Source organism: Mauremys reevesii, linkage group 13, assembly GCF_016161935.1.
Source record: "Mauremys reevesii isolate NIE-2019 linkage group 13, ASM1616193v1, whole genome shotgun sequence".
Taxonomy (NCBI): Eukaryota; Metazoa; Chordata; order Testudines; family Geoemydidae; genus Mauremys; species Mauremys reevesii.
The window spans coordinates 42,528,633-42,555,675 of NC_052635.1; the positions used below are offsets into that span (position 1 = coordinate 42,528,633).

A 27,043-nucleotide genomic window follows, 5' to 3' on the forward strand; every position below is an offset into this window, starting at 1 on the left:
TTACAGAGCTATCCAGCTAGACCATTGGTTCTCAAACTTTTTGTATTGGTGACTCCTTTCATACAGCAAGCCTCTGAGTGCAACCCCCTCCCCCACCCTTATAAATTAAAAATGGTGGTGGGGTAATTTAATTTAATTTTAATTTAACAGGGGCTCAGGACTAACATCCCCTCTCTCCCCCCATGCATGGTTGGGCTTGGAGCTGTCAGCCCCTGGCCCTCACGTAACCACCTCAGGGGGTCATGACTCCCCAGTTTGAGAATCACTGAGGTAGAATTTCCTATTGCTGAAAATTGCTATACTAGCCCAAACTGTTGCTGACAAACATGTCTGCTGCACGAGGAAGATCATGAGAGGAGACTTTGCCTCTAGCACTGTATTCAGTCTAGTTTCTCCACAAGCCTGTAGCTGAAATGGAGCTGCTGGAGAGAGGCAGGGACTGTAAATCCTGAAACTTGGAGGATATAGAATAGAGAGAAACACGGGGGGAGTGTTTGTGTGTGTGTGTCTGTCTGTGTAGGTTAGTTATGCTATAGCACTGGTGCTGATACATCATAACCATACACAAGAGAGGGAACCCATTTTCAGATCATATTTTTGTCTCCCTTTCCTCATGGAGTACTTTTGCCAAACACATGGGCAGCCTCAGACAGATTGGTTATTTATGTTCTTTCTGACTGACATATGCACATACGCCAGATAAGTGAACCGTGCTATAGTGTTTATTCCATTAAGACAAGAGCCACTGATTCTGTATCTATCTTCCCCCTTTTTTCCCTTTCACACTACACAGGGAGCAGCAGATGTTTGAGCCTTGTGTGGCAGGGAAAGTGGCCACAAGATCTTTTGCCTGGCCCTGGCTGTTCTGTTAATAATTTCTCTATTGTAACAATTATTTTGGTTGCTGAATGTCCATCACACTGTGTGCTGTGGCCCTAGAGTCCAGGCTTCTCTGTTTCCAAAGGTGATCTACAGCATTGGCAGTTTCTATTCCTTCTCCCCCACAATTCCTTCTCCCGGCTAATTAGCCAGCTAGGCTTTCCAATAGGTCCCAAGCCACAATGCCTTGGGGAAAAGGCTGGCTGCAGGAACTGAACCCACATCTTTTCTCCATGCTGGATTATTCACATGTGGGCGCGTTTACTTGGAAAAATGTAAAAGCTGGATCGACGGGGTCCTGCTGATATTTAATTAATGAATTACATTGTAAAGTGCAGGGCTAGGAGCAGCAACACTTGATCTCTACCCAGTAGAATTAACAGGCTTCTGGGCAAAAAATGTGCTAGATCCAGCAAGATCCAGGTGTATTTATGTCGCTCTTGCACGTGGATGTGTTGGAGTTTGGATTTTTCTGGCCAAGTAGGAACAGCACCAAGTGCCCAGTTTTGGAATCTGGGAGCAAAATAATGATGATGATGATTGATAATAATTTTTTTAAAAGGTAAGATCCTGCAGACCCCACCACAGAGACATGTTTTTGTGGTGCTGTACTGGTTTGCAACAGGAGCTGGTTTTTTTCGCTGCACTAGGAGGCAAGATTTCCCTGTCTGTTTAGACAGTAGAATTTAGCTGGGGGGAAGGGTGGTTAAGATTAAAAATAGGCTCCAGGTACCAACTACCTGGGCCAGGATGCAGGGAGGGAGTCCAGATTTTTACAGTGAAGTAGCTGTGGCTACACTTTTCCTATCTAGATTGTACAAGGTGGGACTTAGGGGCCGAAGATTCCAGTTAGATCCAGGGGCCGGGTCCAGGTTTTTGTGGGCGCTGGTGCACCCGACTCGGGAATGTTTTGGTGCACGAGGCGGGAGGCGTGTTCACGGTTTAGGAACAAGCCTTTAGCAGCGCAGGGTCCAAACGTGGCTGGATCCGGGAGAAATCCACGTGCTGGGTCCGGGTTTTTGCGGCACGTGTGCTCGGGGGGGTACATCAGGGTCTGGGTTAAGATCGGTCTAGCAGGAGGACCCAGCCTTGCTCTCCGTTGGTGCCATTTGAACCGGGGGGGGGGGGGGGATGAGTAGGATCCGCCAGGCTCCATCTCGATCCGGCTTTTCCCTTTTTCCAGTTGGTTCACATCACACACCACTCGCTGCCCAGCTCCGGCGGGCTGTGTGAGAGCGACCCTCGCCCCGCTGCAACCCCCTTAGTGCGGTTCGCATCTGGGGGGCGGGGGCGGGAGCAGCCTTGGGAACCAGACGCGGGCGTGGGGGGGTGGCGGGGAGCCGAGCGCAGCCCCTTGTGCCGCCCGCCGGAGGCTGCTCCTCCCGTGGATTTTGTGAATCGAGCTGGGCGGGCTCTCGCTCCCCCTCCGGGCGCCGCCTTCTCCGGCGCATTTAAACGAGCCAAGTTTCCACTCCGCGTCTTAGTGGCAGCGTTCCACCCTCGCAGCCTGGCGGAGCGCTGGGTACCACGCGGGGCCGCCTCCTTCGCCGAGCATCCCTGGCCATGCACCTGAACGCAACTTCTCCGTGGCAGCACCCGGGCCCGTTTCACCTGCAGCCCGCGGGCGAGGCGGCTGGGAACGTCTCCAACAGCTCGGACCCGTACTCCGAAGGGCCGGACGAGGAAGACCTGGATGTGAACACCGACATCTACTCCAAAGTCATGGTCACGGTCATCTACCTGGCGCTCTTCCTGGTGGGCACCATCGGGAACTCCATCACCGCCTACACCCTGGTGCGCAAGAAGTCCCTGCAGAATCTGCAGAGCACCGTGCACTACCACCTGGCCAGCCTGGCTTTCTCTGACCTGCTCATCTTCCTCCTGTGCATGCCCATCGAGCTGTACAACTTCATCTGGGTGCACCACCCCTGGGCCTTCGGGGATGCCGTCTGCAAAGGCTACTACTTCCTGAGGGACGCCTGCACCTACGCCACGGCCCTCAACATCGCCAGCCTCAGCGTGGAGAGGTACATGGCCATCTGCCACCCCTTCAAAGCCAAGAGCATCATGTCCAGGAGCAGGACCAAGAAGTTCATCAGCTGCATCTGGGTGGCCTCCTTCCTGCTGGCCATCCCCATGATCTTCACCATGGGCGAGATCTATGGCAGGGACCAGCAGCCGGACTCTCTGATCTGTACCACCATTGTGGAAGCCTCTACGGTTAAGACTGTCATTCAGGTGAGTTTCCCTGTGTTCTTTGTGTTCATGCTAGGAGCTGACTGCATGTAGCTACACTGGAGATCAGTGATCAGTAAGGTGCTTTGACTGATTGATTGACTTTTTTTTTTTAACCTAGCAGCTGCTGGCTTTCCTAGAGAACAACAGCTGACAGCAGCTCTGTAGACCCTGGTCACTCACTGACCTGGCTGTGTTGCAAGCCTGTGCTCTGGCTCAGTGGTTCTCAATCTCTCCAGACCACCGTACCCCTTTCAGGAGTCTGATTTGTCTTGCACACCCCCAAGTTTCACCTCACTTAAAAAGCAAAGAATCCGGTGGCACCTTATAGACTAACAGATGTTTTGCAGCATGAGCTTTCGTAGGTGAATACCCACTTCTTCGGATGCAAGCCATGGCATCCTACGATGCCTACGAAATTCACCTATGAAAGCTCATGCTGCAAAACATCTGTTAGTCTATAAGGTGCCACAGGATTCTTTGCTGCTTCTACAGAACCAGACTAACACGGCTACCCCTCTGATACTCACTTAAAAACTACTTGCTGACAAAATCAGACATAAAAATAGAAAAGTGTCAGAGCACACTAGTACTGAATTTCTGACTTTCTCATTTTTACCATATAATTATAAAATAAATCGATTGAAATGTAAGTACAATATTTATATTCCAATGTGATACTTGAGCCTGTTTTTTTCACTTGTGAACCTTGTCTGAAGCATGTAACTTAGCTTCACAGGGCCCCTTGTGGTGTGGGACCCCAGGTAATTGCCATGTTTGACACCTTGTAATGCTGGCTCTGCACTTGTGATCCCCCTAAACCCATCCCATGACTATCTGGGGGTTGCAGTCCTCAGGTTGAGGAACACTGATCTAGATGAGATAAGTACTCCCTGGAAGATCTCTGCATACTCCCAGGGGTACACATACCCTGGGCTGAGAACCACTGTTCTAGCTGACATTGTAAAGTGGCAAAGCTTTGTAGATGTGCTTTGTGTGAGCCTCAGCATTAGTCACCCTTTGCACTTGTACGACTGAGGGTAAGTCCCGTGAAATGGTCTCTGGAGAGTAGAAGGTGGTGGTGGTGTTCCAGGTGAACATGTGCTTACTTTTATTGCAGGCTGCTGCCTGGCCAAAGAGGGGGGCAGGGTGGGAGGAGGAGAAGAATTGACATACTGATCCCTTTCCAGCTTTAACAATGTAATTTATTTAGAAGTCAGATTACTTCTGGGAACAAACGCATCCATCCATCCATCCTGTGCAATTTTTGTGCATAAAAGAAGCAAAGGTCTTTTCTGATCTATCTTGGGGCTTGATTCTGATCTTGCACTGGTGTAAATGAGAAGTAACTCCACTGAAGCCGATGGAATTATACCCAGGCAAATCCAGGTGTTCGTGAGATCAGAATAAGGTCCAACATCTGCTTCAGCCAAACTAGCATCTCTCCACTGCACTTCAGCAAGTAGCAGAAACGGTTTCTAAAGTAGACACTGGTGACTTCGCTCTCTGTAAATTCAGGGGAAAACAAGGCCAGTTCCCCATTTTAATAATGTCTCCAGTGCTCAGTGCTGTTGGGGCCAGACCCTCAGCTGGTGTAAAGTGGCAAAACTCCATTGGATGAGGACATGGGCTCCTGTGACCTGTATGTTACTGTTTTCACTTTACAGCAGCCGTTAACCACTGGAATAAATACAATCCCACCCTTTGACTCTGACTTTTCTGAGTTCTGTATATTTCTCTTGCACCTGCTCTTAACTTGTCATGGTATCAAGGAAACATAGATTTCCTTTCTTCCAATCTTCAAATTACATTTCTCTGCTGATATCACCGCATTTCCTCCCTATGGCAACAGAACATAATTTCCCAAAGTTATGGCTCATGTCACAATACAAACATTAAAAATGAACTAACTTGCAAGGCAAAGAGCTGCTATTTACGCACAAATCGTTACTTGGAATAAATCAGAGTAGCTCCTTCAACTTCAGAGGAGCTATGCTACTTTACACAAACTGAAGATCTAACACTATATAGTGTGCGGAATGGAATGCAGGATAATACAGTTTAGTCAGTGTTCTGTTTTCTTATGCACGTTTTACTTTTACTTTTTGATGGAATTTCTAACTTTTCAAGGATATTTATGTCCTGGAGCAATACGCTTGAAAATGTAAGGAAACTGGACACAAACTAGAAGAAAAGAGAAATCAGCCTATGTAGCTTTTTCTGTTGATGCCAGTCTCAGATCTGAGAACTTTTCAGGGTCTTGTCTTCTAGACATGAGTTTTCAGAGGGGTGGGAGTTAATCTCTAGCCAATTAGAGTTTAAAAGAGTATATAACCGTGTATACACAAAATCTTTTCTTTTTAAATACTCTTCAGACTAGTTCGTAGAGAGGGAATTATATTCAGTTAAATGGGGTTTATCTCCTAATATGCATCTTCAGAGATTACAGATGACGTACATTTCTAAGAAACTTTAATCATCATTGTTTAATATATATCTCCGTGCTTTGGAATATGAGTGTTGTATTATTTCAAACATGAAAGTGCAGGGGCATTAATTTATTACACAACAGGAAATGCATCACTTTGTGTGCTCTAAGGGCAGGTCTACACTAAGGGCGGGGGTCGAACTAGGGTACGCAAGTTCAGCTACGTGAATAGCGTAGCTGAACTCGAAGTACCCTAGTTCGAACTACTTACCCGTCCAGACGCCGTGGGATCGAAGTCCGCGGCTCCAAGGTCGACTCCGCCACCGCCGTTTGCAGTGGTGGAGTACCGGAGTCGACCGGAGCGCACGGGGAGTTCGAACTATTGCGTCTAGATTAGACGCGATAGTTCGAACTCCGAGAAGTCGAACTCACCGCGTCGACCCGGCAGGTAAGTGTAGACTAGCCCTAACTGACCAGTGTAGAAAAACGTATATTTTGTTTCGGGGTTTTCTAATTTCACTTGTGCACTAATTGAAAAAATGAAAAGGACATGATGATAACTTGTAATGTAAAACAGCAGCGGGCTTGGTATTCATTTATGTAGCATGACAGCTTTCCCTATCTGGAGACCTAGATTTAAATGCTGATTTGCTCATGCGAGACGCTGTTTTAATGGCAGTTTAGTTCCTTTTAAACATACAATAAAGCAGCATGCAGTTCTTCGCTCTATGAAGCTAGAGGGGGAAAAAAACAGGACTGAACAAGTAGAGATATTGCAAGTCAGGCTTGAAGTGAATTAATCAAGTTGAGTGGCACAGTGTGTGACAATGCATTCTCTCACAACATACAGGTCTGTGGCCTTGGGCAAGCCAATTAACCGCAAATCAGTTTTCCACACGTAAAATGGAAATAATGATATTGCACTTATCAGAGCTGGGTAAATACTGTTAAATAAATCACTTTTCCTGTTTGCAGGTTGTCTGCAAGCAGGTTATGATTTTCTTGAACTTGTTCATGATTCAATTAATTCTAAAATATTAGTTGTAAATAGTTTTTTGTTTTGTATCTGGCTTGCAAGCAGTTAATTGAAACTATTCCATAGTCAGAAACCAGTTTAAACTGTGGGGAATATCTTCGATTGGACACACAGGTGCACGGTATTGCTTCTGTTGCCCGACTGGATGAACATACCACTTAGAATCAATTTCTGGTGTGAATATTGGTATGTATTTAAAATCTGCTTTCTGCAAATGTTTGTCAATATTTGCTTAAAATTTGCAGTTTTTGGCAAACATTCCCACAATTAAATTAGAGTATTCATGAACATAATGAAATGGCTGGAGACGGGACACTAGATGGGGAGGGCTCTTGAGTTGCTGCAGAGAATTCTTTCCCAAGTATCTGCCTGGTGGGTCTTGCTCACATGCTCAGAGTCTTACTGATCGCCATATTTGGGGCTGGGGAGGAATTTTCTCTGATGTCAGATTGGCAGAGACCCTGGGGCTTTTTTTGCCTTCCTTTGCAGCATGGAGCATGGGTCATTTGCAGGTTTAAACTGGTGTAAATAGTGAATTCTCTGTAACTTGGAGTCTTTAAACCATGATTCAAGGACTTCAGTAACTCAGCCAGAGGTTAGGTGTCTGTTACAGGAATGGATGGGGGATGTTCTGTGGTTTGCAAGGTGCAGGAGATCACACTAGATGATCACGGTGGTCCCTTCAGACCTTAAAGTCTGTGAGTCTATAAATTGAACCAATATTCATAACAGGTCTTTAGCATATGCCCTGTGCTTTAACACTTCTTAGTTAAGAAGGCTTTACTGAACGTTAATTAGTTAATCTTTTGATAGTAATTAAAAATGCTCTTTGCTTTCTAAGGAATAATAAATGCAGTAAAAGTAATACATTAGATAATTCAACCTCCCTGCCCACAATTATACCAGATAGTTTAACAGTAATGCAGGACTTTAAACTCATCATGCCTTGAAGGGGTTAGCCCTGGAGAGCCTTTGATCTTTAATCTTACAGAATAGTGATGTTTCCCAGTTTTGTATGTCGCCATCTTTGCAGCTGCTTATGCTTATACTCTATCGTGTATCTTCATTGACCAGCATTCAGTCTATTTGTCAATCCAGTGCATCTGACTTGCCTTTTGGCCTCAGTCTTGAATTTGGCAGCAGGCATTAAGTACATTGGAACTACATTATTTAAGTCTGTTTAATACTTTAACTGAAAGCCATCCTCTAACTGAAACTGCAGCCAATTGTTCACATAAACTAAAGCACCTCTCAAAACCATTTCCACACAGGCAAATTAATGTTTGGATGCCACGTCAGCTGGAGTAGGTTTTTAAAGCTACTCACCATGGGGGTAACAGGAAGAAGAGTTTTTGAGTGGGATGTTTGGTCTGCTCATTTTGCATGTTAATACCCAGAATGCTTTTGGCTATTTCATGGCACTGCTATTGTCCATGGGTCTGACTTTCAAACAAGGGAGGCATGTAACTGCATAAGGAAAAAGTAAGTGAAACTGTGTGCCAAATGCAGGCCTGGCCAGTGTGACTGCGTGCAAACTTGTAGTCACACTCGATGAGCAATTGCACGATTTATATATTAATCATTAACTCCAAGTGCAAATGAGACAGACAATTGCACAAACATTTTCACACATATACTTGCGCATCTAACTCAGTAATCAGGCCTTGTATTTACCCGTGCTGCAATAGTTTCAAAACCACTTTGCCTTCAGCCTTTATAAAAGAAGGCTCCATTTCTCCTCACAATAGGACAGCTCTCCCATGATACTGTGCAAGCCTATTGAGCTGGCTGTGAGAGCCATTATTTCAGCCAGCAGTGGCACCCCCCCCCCACACACACACACACGCATTCCCCCAGGCCTCCACCACATAGGTACATGCTGCCCAGGATCATCTGTGGTCTTGGAAGGAGGGGACAGCCCGGATCCATCGCTCCAGTTATTGTCAGGGAAATACCTCCCACTTTCAATTCTTCACATTTAGCTGGGCAGCGGTATTATGCTGTTTACACAGTAACAGAAATATGAAGAAACCACACGTGTACAGCTGAATTCCAAGTAACCGCGTTTACTCACTGTACACAACGTGCCAAGCCTGGCTCTGTATAATATATCCTGCTGCTCGGGCTGATTTCTAGCTACTTCTAAAACATAGAATGCGGAGGACATTGCTGTAGGGCTCAGAAACAATGTCAAGGGATACTACAAGCGGGAGACCCCCCAAAAACTACATTGAAAAATCTTTGGCCAAAGGAGGGCATGAGGCCGCAACACCTGTCTCAGTGGTAAAGCCAGCAGTGCACTATCTCAACCCACAGCGCTGCCCCAGAATCCTGCTCCTTCCTAGCTTACAAGGGAGATGGGTGGTGCACATGTGGTAGAGAGAGGACAGATGGCTCTTGCTCTCTCTCTCTCTCTCTGCTACCCTCATACATATCTTGGTCAACTAACACACACGCCGGGGATAGCAGCACTTAGAGCTGCTCTCATGGTACAACCGAAGTTATAATCACTTTGATTTAAAAAAAAAAATCCCCCAATGGTTTCAGTGCAGGAACAGTGTATTGGAGGAATCAATGGCGTTTGTAGGGCAAATATAGCATTGCAGGTCCTGAGTGATGGGAACCTCTTCTCTGCCTCGGTACTGACTTCAGCCTGCTTCTTCCTTTAGGGATGACTGTAATTCACTGTGGCCAGATATACAAGTACCTGACGCATGTGGATGTGCCATTTATTTGCACAGACAGCTGGCGCAAGTCCCCTTGTTACAATACACGGCGATAGACTCTGAGCTGCAGTAAAATGGTGTCGCTCCATCGACTTCAAGGATCTGGCCTATGCTTGGCAGTGTCGAAAGGGCTCAGCGCGTGTGAAAAGGTGTCAGGGAAAGTGACTGTGTTCCAAGTGCACAACTCTGTGCAACAGGGGGCAAAAAGCTGAATTTCTAAATGCTCATCTGCTCTGAGACATAAGTGGTGAGAATCTACCTCTCAGAACACACATGTGTTTCTCACCACCTGTTTCTAATACAGAGAGCTGTTCTGCGACTCCTCAAAGGTTTTGGCGGGCAGTTATAGTAATGCAGCTCCTAGTCCCACGATCCTTGTATGGAAGTCGTTTGCCTATCTCTCCAAATCCCTTGTTTATTATGTCACAGTGTCTGCAGACTGTTAAGGTACTTGGTACAGTACATAATCCTCCGTATGAAAGAATAGGCTTCATAACTAACCATTCTGTTTTATTTCTACCTGCTCTCAATGTCATGCCCATTCCAGAGTGCCTTCAGGGGAACTTAATGAGTGGAACTGGAAAAAGTGAGTCAGGTTTCAGGATAGAAATCATAGGGTTAGAAGAGACCGTGAGGGTCTAACCCCCTGCAAAGATGCAGGATTTGTCGTGTCTAAACCATCCAAGACAGACGGCTGTCCAGCTGCTCTTTGAGGATCTCCAGTGAATGATCTTCCACAACCTCCAGAGGAGTCTGCTCCATTGTCTTACTGGTCTTACAGCTAGGGAGTTTTTCCTGAGATTTAATCTAAATCTGCTGTGCTGTAGTTTGGATGCACTGCCTCTTGTCCTGCCCTCTGTGGCAAAAAAGAACAACTTTTCTCCATCTTTTTATGGCAGCCTTTCAAGGACCTGAAGACCACTATCATATCCCCCCTTAATCTCCTCTTTTCCAAACTAAACATACCCAGTTCCTACAGCCTTTGCTCATATGGCTGGCATTAGCTTTGATCATCTTTGTTGCTCACCTCTGGATCCTTTTTAGTTTCTCTACACCTAGATTGGTGAAGAACTAGAGAATCAGAAATACAAGACTGGGCCAGCAGATCCTCAGCATGGAAGCTTGGTCTCTCAGTATGTTCCTCAAAGTTATGATGTCTGTAGCTCTGCCCACCTGCTGCATCTCTTAGTGCTAATGGAAACTCACTACTTCCCGGAGCCTACTGCCTATCCCAAATGTTACCCCACCTCCATCCTTCAAGTCTCACTTTTATAAATGTATTTTTTCTGTGAAGTCTATAAAGAAACCTCAGTCCTCCCATATTACGAGCACTGCAGTTGACCTCAGTGCAGCCCTTACGTTATATTCTTCCCTAGGAAAGGGTCCTGGCCATGATCTTGAGCTGATACAGGAATGTTCAGCATAGATCAGGAGCGTGTGCATGCAAAATTGGTGATTTTGGCAATTGACGCCCGCTGCCCTCAGCCCAGAGGGGTCATTCCAGCAGCCAGAAATCACTGGGGTGCAAGGGAGTCCCAGTCATTCCTCCTTTTCCCTTGTCATGTCCTCCAGCAGAAGGTGTCTTGAAGACCAGCTGTGGTGACTCTGCACTAGAGCTGGGCAGGAAAGGGTTTTTTCCCATCCCATAAGAATTATTGCAATTTAAATAAATAAACAAATCTTATTCTGCATCAGGATAAAACTGAGACCTTTGGAAATTTTTCAGTGAAAAACTGGAGAGGCAAAGAGACACTCACCCCAAAATAGCCAGTAGCATGTGGCTTGTACACTCTCTGAGATATGGGAGACCCAGGTTTAAGTCCCTGGTAAGAACCAGGCAGGGGTGTATCTCTCCTTCTATCTCCTTCCTGCCACTGCTCCCTGACATTCCATCCTGGACCCGAGAAACCTCATCTGACAAAGTTTCATCACAACTGGTAAATTCCCATGAAAAGTTTCAGTTTTCACGAATTGGCATTTTCCGTCAAAAAACCTTGTTGTTAAATTCCCGACCAACTCCACTCTCCACCACCTGAATAGTTCTTCTAAAAGACAAATCCTCCAGGGGCTGGGTGAGGCAGGTTAGCTCTGGTAGAACTGCAGGAAGCTCCCCTCCCAGAGGGCAAGTTCCTGGCCATTTTCTTCTGTTTGTCGGCAAAGGGGCAGGTATATCTATGGCACGGTGTAAAAAACAATCGGTGACGGAAGCTCTCTGCAGACCACTAAAACAAAACGGTCAGTTTCCACTTGTGTTTGTACCTATGTCAAACCAGAGTGACTCTATAACTTCAGTACAGACATTCTGGATTTACACCAGTGTAACTTAGGTGAATGCGCCTACACTCTTGTCCTTGCATTAGCATAACTTTTAGTTTTAAAACTTTAGTGCTATTAAAGGTAAATTACTCACCACTCTTACATGCAGCAGTGGGAAACTGAACCCATTTTAGAAAAGTTTTCTATCACCAAGGCTTGGTCTATATGCATGTAGCTATCTCGGTTAGAGGTCTGTTTGATTTTTTTTCTTCACATTGAAATAGTTATACCAGTACAAATCCTAGAGTGGATGCAGTTATATTGGTATAAAGCTACCTTTATACTGGTATAGTTTCCCATATGGGAAGAGCTATATAAAGCATCATTATCCTGATATAATTATGTCCAAACTAAAGGGATTGCACACCTGAACTAGTCTGCCACAGTTAGAGTGGCACAACTTTTTTGTAGATAGGCAAGCTAGGGGGCTTGATTCTCTACTGTTTTGCATCTTGTGTGGCCATGTAGACTCCAGCACAGCGATTAAGCACCTGTTTAACTTTAAGCACATGCTTAAGTCTTATGTAAATGCTCAATTGCTGTGCTGAGTAGGGATGGAGCCCTGAACTGGGGTGTTCCACCTGTCTGCCGCGAGTGCAGAAAGGGGGTAAAATGCGATCACTAATGCAAACAAAGAGAATTCTGAGATGTTAGCATTTTGCACTTTCTCTTGCAGGTGAAAGCCATTCTGCAAGGTGCAGGACAGTGAAGAATCAGGCTCAGTGATTTGAATTCTTCCTTTTAATAATGAAACATTTTGTTAAGCAGAGAATTAAACATACGAGATATCAGCTCCTCAAAGCAACCGCATCAACAAAGGCAGCTGATCTTGGTTGCCAAGTGCGGCATTAGCCAAGAATGACTAATCCTAGCCCCTTTGCACTGCAGCCGTCCTTATCGCTGGATCTAAATTAAATAAGCTCATGCTTTCATTGCGTTATGTAACCACTTGGTTTGCCATGTTGTGGCAGTTCTTACACAATATTTTTGTACTGATTTGAATTCATTTGATTTCTCTTTTCTCAGATGTCGGCTGTAGGGAATAAAAGAACCAGGAAATGTTGTGGCAGATCAATTTAGTTCTTAGGTTTTCCTCTTATTGACCGTTTGCAAAAAAGTGGGAAAGATTAAGTTAATCTACTGGCTCCTCTACACAGAGGAAAGAAAACCCTGTAGTTGGCTTTAATCTTCTTCTGGATAATTTAAAACAGCTATTTAATTGTCTTTCCCCCATCCCTCCCTAAAAGGATTTTACTATGGTCTCTATACAGCATCTGCTTAAGCCAAACAGATGGCACCTTCACTTACTGACATTTAGAAATATTTCTCTGTTTCCTCTGCCCTGGGCATGTTCTGATGCCTATCAAAGGGGTAACGTTCCTGACACGCACCAGGTTTGATCTGCGCAGATATGATATGGTGCTAGATTTGCTTCCATCCGGCAGTCGCGATGATGGAGAATGCTGGTGCCATGTCTGGCAGGGAAAAAGCTTTTGGGGATCTTTGATGTTTAATTGCCCTGAACGTAATTTTTACATTTGCATTCCAATACTGCCATCTTTCCACTTCTTCCTGTTAACCATCGTTCTAGCATTGCTTTCAACATCATTGAAATCTTTCATGTTTTGTTTCTTTTCTGGGTCAAGAAGAAGGGGTTGCCCAATTCTCCATGTTCAGCTTGAGACACTTCTAACTTTCATCCATTTCTCCACACAGCAGGGTCTATCCCAGCAGAGAACATAGACATCTTGGGATCTGGGAAAGGGGCCTTTTGAACCTGAAGTGTTCATGGCAGCTTTCATGTAATTTTACTACCTTATAGAAGCCATGGAGTCAGTCACTGCAGGGGTACCCTGGAGCAGTGAGTATTCAGATGATATTGGTGATGGACTACAGTTTCTGCATCTAGTAGGATTTTGCTCAGCCACCTTTCTGAGTGTCTTGAATGCCCAGTGTTTCATGAGCAAGTGTCACACCTAATCCCCTTTCCTGCCCGCTAAAGGAATGCTGCTGCCTGGCAGCTCACCGCTATCCCTCCATATGACGACTTCACAAGAACGTGCTGCCGTCTATGTGTCCTTTGACGCTGCTCCCTTGCCAAGGACATAATCCACCTCCCGTTGAACTCCATGGGTGACTTTCCATTGATTTCAGCAGGAAGCGGACCAGATGATGGCTCCCCATGCCTCTGTTTTCGTTGATATTTCTCACATCTTCCTAGTTGTCTGGTAGTGCTCACAATGTGCTAGGCCCCATTCAAATACAAAAGAAGACACAGTCCCTGCCCCAAGGAGCTTTCACTACTTGCTCTGGCCAAACTCTCGTTGAGTTTTTCTTGTACTTAGGCACCTTTAAAGATGTTCAGCTGGGGGCAAAATTTAAACACTACATTCTAGGACATTAAACATCAAAGATTCCATATGCTTTCAGGGGTCTTTGATATCTTTATTGTGTGGAATGTAATTTTTACATTTGCATCCCCGTACCCTTTCAGAGCCATCAGGCAACTTGCTGAAGTCAATGTTTACAGTGTGGGATTAGGCTCAGTCTGCATTAGTAGCCTAAAAAGTTATCCGTTTTCTAGGCTTTAAATAATAGTATGAGAATATGGGTAGTGGAAGAGAGACATTTTTCCAAAGGGCCCCCTCCTTTTGTGTGGCCACATCTGCATGTGGCATCCCTTTGTGTGCATAAAACTTCTTCCTATGGCCTGTTTGCATGCACAACTGCAGGCTTATTGCATGGGAAGTGCACATCTTACAGCTGCATTTTCAGAGGATACGTTGACTGTTGAATCCGGATTGTAAGGTTTTCATGGATTCAAACATGATTTTTTTAAAAAAGTCAAATAAAATCAGGGTTTTAAATAGAAATCTAACCCATTTGTAATTTTTATGAGACCCTCTGGGCTTGACTCTCCTCTGCCCTGCTCTTTGTATCATCATTTATGCCCCTCCAAAGTGGGTGCAAAACTTTGTCTGATCTGGTACCATTTTTCTGTCCACTTTGCACAGGTGTAAATGGCAACAGAAAGTGCAAGGCAGTGGAGAATCCATCCCCATTTGGGCAGCTGCACACGCATAATTTGCACATACAAATAGCCAGTTGGGCATGTAACTGATCATTTACATATGCAATTATGCATGCAATTTTACATAAGCATGTGAAAAATCCAGCCCATGTGTGAACTTCAGACTGAAAAGGAACCCTTCTCGGTCCATTTTTTCTGTGTGTGGCTCTCTTCTCTTCAGGTTCCCATATCACCCTCACCACCTTAAAACTAATGGAGAGAGACAGGCACATAAAAAGGTGGATGTATTGGAACTCTTCACACATGCTCTGCTGAACCTCATAAAATTGGCCAGAGGCAAAAGAAGCTCCCCTGTAGCCCCTTTATTTCAACACACCATTTCCAACTGATTGGGTTAATATTTTTGAAGGCATGTGTAGAAACTAAATTCAGACTTACCTTGCAGGGAGGAAAGAGTTAACAGCTCACTTCCCTACACTGTCTTAAGCCACTTCTGCGGCATTGTGTTCAGTACATAAGAGTCTTGCAAATAAAGTCCATTGATTTTCATTCATTCAATAGAGCACAAGTCAACACGAGTTTATTTTTTCACAGCTGATGGCCACTTAGTGAGGTAAGTGGATTACATGCCACTTTCCCTTCACTCACAGAATACTCCATGTGTACTTCAAGAAGCTAATCTATTATGTTCTGTGCTGGCTGGTTCCTAGCTGCAGTTCTCCTTTGCCATGCTTGCAATCCACTTTTCTCGGAGTCTGAAATAGATTTTGTCCAAGGACACTTTTCCATTGCCTTCATTGTTTGACAGAACAAGACGTAAGGTTCTGGCTTGCAGTTTGCTGAAAGCTCTCTGCAGCTCAACAAATCCAACAGCAATCCAAACTATTTACTCACATAGCTTTAAGAGTAGCATGAAAATCACAGTGATGGTGAAGGCCGTTCATATTTGATCATTAGTGTAATAGTCTCCATATATAGCAGATGCATTTGGTAAGTTTTGTGTGGCCAGAATTTTAACAAGGTGGTATCCTCACAACATTTTCCATCTCCGTGGTGGGTGGTGTGACATCTGCTGTCCAAAATACTCTGCTCCCTTCCAACCAAAATATTCTTCAGTTAGATACTCATCCTTTTAACACTTCATTCTTAACCTGTTTCTGCCCACACCACTGTGCATGGAGCCATCCTAAAGGGCTTGGGAAAATTAGAGAGATGATTCTTTGGGATATATAGTGATGAGACAGGTATAAAAGGTAGGGATTACTGCTCTATTTTGTAGCACTCTGACAGGGAGATGTTTGGTGGTTGAGTGCACTAAGATTGAATTGCTCATACAATAATCCTCTGCAAGTTGCATAAATACGCTAGGCCTGCTTCTTTTCTCCTGCTGATACTACACCATGTAATTCCATTAATTTCAGTTCTGCATACAGTGAGCAAAGCTGGTTGGGGAGGAGAAGTTTTCCCTGAGGGGGATTTTTTTTTTTTTAAGATTGTCAAGTTTTCTTTGTATTTTTTTTCCAGTTTTCTGCAACTGAAATTTTTTTTGTTTCACTGAAAAATGTCAGGTTTGGGGTTTTCCAGTGAAAACTGGAATTTTTCACAAGATTTCTCATTTCCTAGACAGGCTATTTTCTGTCAAGTGTTTGGATGGAAATGTTTCAAGCTGATCTTGGTGTAAAACATAGTGCTGAACATAAAACCAATGGGACACATCCTCAGCTGGTGTAAATCAAAGCTCTGTGGGAGTCAGTCGGGCTACAGGGAGGATTTTTCTCATTGACTTCAGTGATGTGCCTCCTAATTTACATGGTTGTAGTTGACAAGAGAGACAGGCCCTGTGCTGCTGAATAATTGTTATAAGAGAAAAACCATTTTCACTGGAGGCATCATTGCCTGCGTTCTCCCCACTCCCAGACAGTGGATTTACATTTCTCCGCTATTGCATCTTCTGCAGTAAATTTCTTTCATAAAGCCTTCCCGTTGTCACATTGCCAAGTCCATTTCTTTAAGTATACAAAATAGAAGAACAGACTGGGAGGAATCTGAATTCTGCACCATTTTCAGCCCTCTCTCTACAATACCCTCCTGTGCACTCCAGTTTCAATTACTCCCCTTGGATAACACAGGCTGAATCTAGGGCCATTGCTATTAGGACCAGCACATAATCTAGTGGGATATGATTTTACCTTGCTTTAGAAGATTTTCCTCCTCCTGCAGGCCGTCCTTTGATTCTAACTTTTGCTTTGAAATTAATGCTGTGGCTTACTGTATGCTGATCACAACTCACTAAGCCTTCAAAGCAATTTGTGGGGGCTTCTCTGGCATGGATAATGGACATATGTTGACTCAATTCCTCCCAAGCCTTGCACTTGTGTAGTTATTTATACCATTCGATGACACTGAAAGGCAACACATTCAAAAGTCATAAAAGGAAATACTTTTCTACGCAGCGTAATCCACACTTTCTGCCACAAGGTATAATAGAGGCCAGGAAGGTTAAAAAAAGAAAAAGATTGGCTATTTCAGGCTAATCAGTCAACAGTTAATTAGATGGGATAAGAGTTATTAGTTTGGATAATAAATCTACATGATTGAGGGCATAAACCAAAGAATCTTTGACTGAGATCAGGAAGACGCTTCCCTTATGAGTAAGTTATTCCAGGATTGTCCACTCTGGGATATCTTGCACCTTTCTCAAAGCACCTGTGCCAGAGAGAGGTTGAAGGACTGAATACACCACTAATCTAGCCCAGTCGGGCAATTCCTGTTCCATGATAGAATTTCACTCTTTGGCATTTCTGAGACTATTGTGCAAGGTTAGAAGGCTGCCATTTCAGTCATTTTCTCTAGGCAAGTCGTGTGTTCAAACCCTATGTCTATTCTTTAGGAAGAGCCATCCACTGGACACGCTGGTTAGACAAGTGGAGAGCTGAGAATTCGGCTTTTCTGCTGCACTGTGTTTTATTACTTCATCCTCTCAAGCCATATGTCTGGTTATGGCATCGGTTGCATCCTGTCTGATGTGACTGATCTGTGGGGCAGGAAGGATGATTTGGTGCAGCGATATTCAGACTCAGGCTCTTGAGCCACGAGTGGCTCTTTACTGTGTCTCCGGCAGCTCTTTGTGCAGCACATGATATTAAAACACTACTAGTACTATAGTCAATGAAACAATGAATTCACACGACTGTGGCTCTTTTGGGTAATGGTGATCGCTAATTTTGCTCCTGAACCAGTGTGGTCTGAGTATCACTGCTGGGAGCCGGCTGCGTGCTCTGTCTGCCCCAGCCTGTGCCAGATCTGCAGCAAACCCAGCAGCCGGCGTCCTTCCCTCCCCGCCGACCGGAGCAGCGCAGAGCCCTCCCGGCAGGCGGCACTGCGGGAGGGGCTGAGTGGTGAGCGCCCTGGCTGAAGGAAGCCCTGGCCTCCCGCTTTCTTTCTCTTCCCCCCTGCTCCCTCCCCCTCCCCTTGCTAGCCGGGGCGCGCACTCCACTGCCCGGGGCATGTCTGCAGCGCAGGGAGTCCTGCTAGCCGAAAGTTTGCACCCTGGCTCCGGCCGCCCTGCAGGTTATTTATTTATTTATTTATTTTTGCTTTGCCGCTCCAGCCGCCCCGCAGGTTCTTTTTTTTTCTTTTGTTTTTGTTTTTTTGGTTTTTTTGTTTGGTTGGTTGGGGTTTTTTTTGCTTGGGGTGGCAAAAAAGCCAGAGCCAGCCCTGTCTGAAAGAGCCTAATTTACTGCTAATGTTCCTTTAATGATTCTTCCTGGAGGTACCATTCCACCCTCTGAAGATAGTTAGGTCATTATAATTTACTCATTTCATTCTGAGGAGAAAAGCTGATTGGAAAAGTCTAACCTCGGTTTCATTTTATAGCCATTCCATCCTGCTCCTGTGATACCATTTGTCACAGCTGTTTGTCCAGACACTGAAAATTCTGAAACTGAATTACCCTTTTTGACCTGGCATTGATCTTTTGTTATGTGCTTGGAATATAAGGCCCTCTCTGTCCCTGGAAAGAAAGAGAAGTAAAGCTCAGCTGTCTCAAGGTGGAAGGAACGGGTGGTGTGTAATGCATGCATTGCGTGTGTAAGCAGAGTCAGAATGAGCTCCACCCTGACAGCTGGTAGTGAGCTGTGGAAAAGGACTTCAGGGGCTGATCTTGTTTGCATGGGCACACCCACCCCTCCTAGCATAATGGGCTGCTTGCCCACGTTGGCTGCTGTAGGACCGCCCCCCCAGTCTCTTTGTTATTGGGTCAGGAATAATAAAGTGTTGTTACTCTGGTTATGTGAATCAAGGACAGTACTTGGCTTTTGATGTTGGAGGGACTCGCCCTCAACTAAGTAGCACTCACTAGGCAAGGGACATGGGTTCTAAAGCCCAGTGAATTGAGAGAGCGTGGGACAGGTGTGTGTGCTGGACAATGTGGCCCTCAAACACCACTTTGACTCCTCCTCTGTCCATGGTGTAATAATAGGGCTAATTTTGATTCAGTTAGGAGCTGCGGAAATGAAATCACTGATTCCTAGGTCTAAGCATTAGACCTACTTTGCACGAGTGGTTCTGAGTGTGCCAGCACTGCCCCTCCACCCCCAACAGCTGAAATCGCTAAAGAGCTGAAGTTACTAAGAGCTGGAATCACTGAGAGCTGTGTTGGGGAGATGAAGACAAGTTGGAGAGTGGATAGGAGGGCAGCTGGTGGAGAGGCACAGCTGGCGGTGAAGACTGCAGCAGAACCCCACAGAGAGGTGTGGCAATCAGCCATCAACCAGAGCAGCGGAGCATGTAAGATGTCCCCCATACCTCCCACACACTTCCCCCCGGGCTGGGAGGTGACTCTGCAGATGAACTTCTGAACTCTGGGGGCTGCACTGACCAAGCTCAGAAACTGTGGGTAGGGTAACTGCTGGGTTGCTGTCAGACTTACTTGGGGGTGGGTCTTTTGCTCACCGTTTGTGTTATGAATCCTGGTTGTGGTGTTTCCCCAACATAATTCCACATTGTTTTTCTCCTTTATTAAAAAGGCTTTTGCTACACTCAGACTCTGTGCTTGTGAGAGGGGAAGTATTTCCTCTTAGAGGTGCCCATGGGGGGGTATGTAATTGTCCCAGGTCACTAGGTGGGGGCTCGAGCCAGTTTTGCATTGTGTTATTGAGACGGAACCCCTGGATACTGAACCCGGCCCTTGTTGCTGCCAACTCTGATGGGCAGAAGGGTTACACGTCTATAGCCTGCAAGTGACAGGTGATGGTAGAGTGAAGTTCTGGCCTGTGCATCTGCCTTTCAAGAGAACAGGTGAGGTTTTCCCAGCATGGAGAATTCCTGCTTGTCACAGAGGCATGATAGCTTACTCTACCCCCCCCACACTTCCTGTGGCCAGGGTGTAGGAGAGACGACAGACGTACGACAGCCATGTGAGGCTCATAAGTAAGGCTAAGATTTTATCACACTTATTTTTACTAAAGTCGCGGACAGATCATGGTCAATAAACAAAAATTCACAGAGCTCTTGACCTGTCTGTGACTTTACTAAAAATAACAGGGGGGATAGGAGGGTGAATGGAGTCCCATGGGGCAGGGGACTGACAGGCCAAGCCCCCACATCATGCTGAGGGGCACAGCCCTGGCTGCGGCAGGGGCACAGATGGGGGGTGGGGGCACACACTCCCTGCTCTGGAGCTGGGCACAGCGGTGGGGCAGGGGTGTGTGGCCCTGGCTGCAGCAGGGGGTGCACAGCCCTGGCAAGGCACAAGGGGGGCACACGGCCCTGGCTGCAGCCCCTGGCAAGCCTGGGACACCAGGCCAGGAAGTGCAGCCCCAGCTGCAGCCCCTGGGAGAAGCCATGGGGCTGGGGCTGCAGGGTCCTGGTTCCAGCCAGCCCCAGTTGCAGAGCAGGGGCACACAGTCCTGCCTCCATCCCCTGAAGCCCTAGAAGTCACAGAGGTCCAGTAAAGTAATGGAATGTCACTAAAACGTAACCTTACTCATAAGCAATCTCCTACCAGCAAACAGCCCTGAGACTGCTCTGGAGGGAAAAACAGGCCCGATAGTGTCTCAGGAGGGTGAGAGGGAAGAGAATCAGGGAAAGAAAGAGGCGAGAGGCACCCACAGAACAGGACTAGTGTGTGTAAATAGGGTAGTTAATAAGGACTCTGACCCCTTGGGTTGTGTTGGGTTTGTTTGGGGTTTTTTTGCACTATTTATCATCTTGGAGTTTATTTTATTGACAAAGACAGAAGCCACACAACTTGACAGATATATTTGAGACTGTGGGAAAATTCCACATACTGGGGATTTAAAAAAAAAAAAAAAAAGCTTTTTCCCCTGACAGGCTGGGTCAAAACAAAGCAGCAGCTTCTGAAAGCTGCTCAGGGATTTAGAGGTGGATTAGTGGACCGAGCACAGTGAGACGGTCAGTAGGGCACACACATGCATTGTTATGGGAATCACAGTGATCACCCACCTTCAGCCAAAGGCTTGTACAGGGACGGCAGGGGAGACAGAGTGTGTTCGCCTCTATGCTGCCGCCTAGTCCAGTACTTCTGGGGCTACTGGTAAGATCCCATGGCTCTGACTGCTGCTGTTTTTGCAAATCAGCCTGACACAAACGGTTTCGCTTTTTCACCCACATGTGAAATCCCTCCTCTGCTCCCCCACTTTTCACTCCCACCCTAAACTTTTACTAGTCTGATATCCCAGATAGGTAGTAGCTTCTCTTGCACTGATATCTCAAGAACCATTAGGACTAAAAACCAGAGGCCCTATTCCAGTGGAGCGTTGGGACGCTCCTCCTTTCCACTGAGACAGAGCAATCATCCCATCATGCTCATTCACCAGATATCAGGGCCTACATCATGACAATTTAGATTAGATGAAAGGATTAATGTTGGGGGTAGCTTTCCTCCCCCCCTTAAACACCACACTCCCCCTACCTTTGATGAGAATTGGGAGGGGGGCTCAGCACCTCAGGATTGACCCCCAAAACTGAGACTACAGGCTGAATTCCATTCTTGCTTATTCTAGTGCCACCTCATTGGTTTCCGAGGAGTTAAGTGGAAGTGTAAGGGAGTGGTATTGGGCCCTGAGTAAAGCCAGTCACAGCCTTGTTCCAGCGCAAAACCATTCCCTTGGGTAGTTCTTCATCTAAACCTCAACCCCCAGGAGGGCACCGGAAAGCCTGCATCTACCCCAGCCCTAAATAATTTTTTTTGGAGGAGGGGGGGAGTCATCTTGTTATAGGAAGATCATCTTCCTGGTGCAGGAATACCCAGCCTTTTTTCCCCACCCCCACAGTAATCAAATGCCTCAGATTTAACATTTAACCACTCACCAAAGCTATTTATTGCTTCATATACTCAGAGGCCAAAAGCATTATCTCTTACTTACCTAACATATCCAATAAATTCCTATGAATGCAGTTTAAAAAAAAAACTGCAACAATGGATTGCTCTTAGCAACATGGAATGACTTGGTACAGCTCTGTATAAATAGATATTTAGATTTAATATGTAAAACACAAACATTTTTTCCTGCTGTTTACAATGCATCAACAGTTGTGTCTGGAATACAGAGAAACATACATATTAAGTCACATTTTTTCAGCAGCTTCTAATTTACAGTCAATGGCACGTACGCAGACGTGATGGGACTTACGCATCTGATGACCCAACTCCCCCGGCCACTGGGGTAAACAACTAAACCTTGCTGGTTACATCCACCATTACGGGTGCTCACTTGAGAACCCTGCAATCAAAGCAAGAACAAAATCAGAGATTTTAAAACCGTGGTTCATAGTTTAATAAACCTGCACATCCAGCTCTGCTATCATTTAATGTGAACAACACTCAGACGAAAAGTCACTGATGAAAAATCCTTTACAGAGATTAACAGCAAGGCTATTTGTCTTATTTTTATATAGTGCCATTCATGTGCATGGTGCTTTAGAACAGAGTTTCTCAAATGCGGCCATTGTGGCCACATGCAACCACCAGAGGCTTGTCGTGCAGCCACAGCCTCCTGGGCAGCGATGGTGGGTGGGGAGGGAGGGAGAAAAGCAGTGGTCCCTCGCCTGGGGCTGGGCCCTGCCCTCCTCTGCAGCCACAAATGCCAGGGGAGCAGGCAGCTGGTGTGAGTTCCTCACCTTCCCAGGGGTGGTGTGGCTCAGGCTTCCAGCTTCAGCCCTGGGATGACAGGCACTGGCCAGGGGGCTTCAGGATCCATACCCCCCAGCCAGAGGGCTTCAGGGTCCAGCCCCAGGCTCACCCCCATTGCCCCTGGCCCCCCACTGCCTCCCTCCCCACCTCACCATCCATGACTTGCCAGGGCTGTGTAAGTCTGGTGTGAAAAGCAATATTTGTATATTTATCACTTTTCACTGCAAACTTACTAGCTAGCAGGAAGGCAGTGAAAAGTGATACATACAAATATACATATCAGTTTTCACAGCAGCAGCCTTACTAGCTAGCAAGTAAAAAAAAAAAACCACCACCCACAAACAACAAAATAGACAAGAATGCGCAAAGCACCTTATTTGTGTTTCTATTCTCTTTAAGTCCAGTAAAGATAGACACAACTGGAAGTTATTTTTATTATCAAGTCTGCAAAAAACTCTGCATAAATTACAACCATTTGAACATGGATATGTGCATATTTGTTGTTTTTCCTAAAGTTAAAGTATTTTAGGAAAAATAGTTAGAGCAGACACCAGCAAGAGTTGGTGGCCGCACTCTAAGGCCACCCAAAAATGTCTTGAGAGATCCCCTGCTTTAGACAGATACAAAGACCGATTCACCCTGAAGAATCCTAAATCTTAGACCAATGTTTTCCAAGTGTAGGTGCCGGAAATTATGCTCTTAACTCCCCATTGAGGCATCTAAATGAAAGAGCCAAGCAACTGCAGCTGCCATGAGATTTACTGGGATTCCAACAGCGGGGAGAGTTGCCCTAACATGGCAGGTGAGGATTTCTCTAACAGTGCAAGGCTGGCATGACCCACTCTCCCCTCAGCCCTCCCAGCCATAGGGTGCATCTCCCTGTTTGGCTGGGGATATGGCTAGAGCAGAGTGTGTCTGGTGATCCCCACCCCGTGGAGTGATCCTTAAAGGAAGGGTCTGGTCACACTGGAATTCAGAGCAGCACGTGAGTGGTTAGTGCCAGTACTGGATAAGCAGAAAAGTGCCTTACTGAAGCTTAGCCAGGCCTTCATGAGATGTTTTAGACAGCTAGTGCCTCTTTCAGTGTCTCGTATAGAGTCAGCCAGCTATGACCCAGCAAAGCTAGCCAGTAAATTGAAGTACTAGAATCTCTCTCCTTGCCCTTCCCCATGAGAGATTTAAATGGGAAACAAAGTAAAATACCATGTTAGTCTGTAGCCGCAAGAACAACAAAGAGTCCGGCGGCACCATAAAGACTAACGAATTTATTTGGGCTTAAGCTTTCGTGGGTAAAAAACCTCACTTCTTCTGAAGAAAGCTTAGGCCCAAATAAATCTGTTAGTCTTTAAGGTGCCACTGGACTCCTTGTTGTTCTTAAAGTTACTCTGATCAGCATATTATGCTGTCGCTGTAGGTTTTATCTCTAAGTATATAGCCCCTTTTCATTCTATACAAGCGGTCAGGAAAATTAATCTGAGATGATGCTCAACAAATTCTTGTGCCCTACAATTATCTGGAGCTCTTTTACTCTTTGGCACATACGTGTGAGGAGTTTGTCAGTTGGAACGCTATGGACTCAGCACCTCGTTCTAGTTTCATTAACAGCTTTTGCATTTGACCTCCTGTCTGCTGTCCCCTCCCGCCTTGCTAAATCTGCGCATCAGAGCTCTACTGTATACAAGTAATTCCTGCTTCCAGGTAAGTGTGGTGGGCCTGATTCACCACAGCCTGTCATTTACACCAGTGCAAAGCACTAGACGTCTTATGTGGTATTTTGCATCCACTTTCCATGGGCATAAATGACAATATGGGTCTCTTAATAGTCCCCATGCATGCTTGTAAATAAACCTGTACTTCCTCCTTTACCATTTCTCTCCCAGCTGGGGAGGGTCCATGCTCACACTTCTCCCAACTCAGTTGGATTCACCAGCATTCTGCCCTTCAAAGTGACGTTTTACAGACCTTGGGCAATACAAAAGGAACTAGACAGCTATACAACATGGAGGCACTAACTTATGGGGGTCATATTAACAGCCAAACTGTATGTGGGTAGTTACTTTATGGGGCTGTCATTACTAGTTGTGTGGCTTTCAACTAAAGAAAGCCAGGACACTGTGCTGGGCTATAGTCATGCTTTGTGAATACTCCATGGTAAACAGCATGCCACCGTAGCAAGGGAGATGGATGCAGAAGCTTCCCAGCCTGGGCCCAATCATGCGAGGTGCTGTCCAAATATAAAACCTTTTCTTTGGGGAAAGAACTTACAATCAAAATAATCAGAACAGCAACTCCACTCATTCCCTAGGATATGCAGACATCATTTCTGTCATTAATACCTAGCATTCTTACAGTGCTTCTCAGCCCTAGATCGAAACACATTTCACAAAGATGGGCAAGCATTATTTCCATGGGGAAACTGAGGCTCGGCAAAGATAAATGAGTTGGCCTAGGTAACAGAGTTGATATCAGAGAGCACTCACGTCTCCTGATTCCTGGGCTGATACTCAGTCCACTAAAGGAGCTTCCAGTGAGAGAAACAGCTAGATTCACCCTGCAAAAGTTCCCTTCTATTCTGGATAGGACGGGGCTATTTACAGCCTCCCCAGAGGGTTACTACAGACGGGTATGACCATCAGTAGCCTCCCCTTCTCTTCAGGGGGAGGACAAGCCACTGCTGACTCTTTTCAAGGGCCTTGACTGCTTCAGAGCTGGGGTGGGGTATTAGGCAGTTAGAAACCGCTCCCCTCCCACTCTGGAACGGGAAGGCAGAACTCTGACAATCACAGAGATCTCTGTCCCCGTCAGACTCTCAAAGTGGATTTGGTGTCCTAGATCGCATTGTGCTGTGGAATTGAAGTTACCTGTGTAACAGTTGGCAAGTATCGGAAAAGCTTCCTGGTCTGCTAGATGCTGTTTGCGGTCATCTTGCAACAAAGGGGCTCTCTCTTCCTATGTTATCTTAACAGCATGACAGATAGATACTTTCCTACTAGGCAACAAGAAAGCATTAGACAACTCTAGGGACCATTATCCTAGAATCACAGAACTTAGTAGTGGAAGAGACCTATTAGGTCATCTAGTTCATCACCCAACAAGTCCTTGTCGGGTGTAGTACAAAGCACACAAACATTTCTAACTAGCGTAGTATACAAGCTTAGTGCCTTCAGCTTTAACAAAGGAACTTACCACTTAGGCCCAGTGTGAAAAATTCAAACACAAGCAAATTATCTCAAGACAGCTGTTTCAATCGAAAACATAAAACAACTTTGTTACTAGAATAGCTACATTTAGATAATCATCCCCTAGCTTTAGCACTGACTAATCCCTCCAGCAGTCAGAGCAAGACTGAAAACAGGTGTGAAAACCCTTTCCTTTTATAGAGTGCTGCTTTCCCAGAATTCTCTGAGTCCTAGCGCTGCTTTCCTACAATTCAGCCTGCCCCAATCAGTTAGAATTGCACTCTTTAAATTAAGCCTCTCTAAGGGGGCAGCTCCCCTTAACAGGAAGGAAGTGTCTGTTAAAGGAATTTCTGTAAACACACTTTTCAACTAAGTCTAAAGTTACTATGTTAACACCCCTCTCTCTCTCTCAAACAATGTGTAAAACTATATATGTTAACAGAGCTTTTAAACATGCTTGTTGAGAAGTGTTCACAGAGGAGATTATTCATTTGTATGGGGGCATGGAACAATTTTTTGGTTCATTCTCTAATCTTTTCCAAGAGAAAAGTGGCCAGGAAGCCCTCTAGGAAAAGAAATGGGAAAAGACATGCTAGAAGCAATTTATTCAGGGAGCAGAGATATTTATTCAGGGGGTAGAGATTTCAGCAGCATTCTTCAGTTCCAGCTAGGGGTAGGCTTGGCAAATGAGCTGGCCTCCCACTCATGCCATGAGTGGCCCCCTTCTCAGCTTCTCCATAATGCAGTAGAGAGGTGCAACCCCCCTACCCTCCACACTCTCTAGAGAAGGTCCCTCTCACAGTGAGAATAAGCCTGTGAAATTTCAGCTCAGTGAATGATTTTTTTCCACCATTACGTGTGCTTAAAAATAGGGGCTTTTTCAGCTACTACTAGTGCACTGAAGATGTGGTTACAATAGGAAGAGAAAGCTAATCTGTATCTAGATCATTTTAATTCAGAAGATTTTGGTTTTTAATCAAGGTAGACTCCAGAGTCTTGCTAATTCATGTTTAATCTAGCATCACCTTCTGTTGTACTAAATGCCATATATTAATTTC

At 45.5% G+C, this 27,043-nt stretch overlaps 1 protein-coding gene and 1 long non-coding RNA gene across 2 annotated transcripts in view; one reads left to right on the forward strand and one right to left on the reverse strand.

Annotated features, from left to right (window-relative positions):
• The first annotated feature begins 2,403 nt into the window (after positions 1–2,403).
• NTSR1 (neurotensin receptor 1) overlaps positions 2,404–27,043 on the forward strand; it is a 94,482-nt gene continuing 69,842 nt past the window's right edge. The window contains exon 1 of the mRNA XM_039498909.1: positions 2,404–3,117. Coding sequence (XP_039354843.1) covers positions 2,443–3,117 — 675 coding nt within the window. The 5' untranslated portion in view covers positions 2,404–2,442. The remainder of the gene's footprint in view (positions 3,118–27,043) is intronic.
• LOC120380965 lies at positions 22,094–26,139 on the reverse strand. Its single transcript, XR_005587894.1, has 3 exons — positions 25,993–26,139; positions 25,668–25,792; positions 22,094–22,396 (listed from the first exon to the last, which is right to left on the reverse strand). It is a non-coding gene; the product is annotated as an uncharacterized LOC120380965 (long non-coding RNA).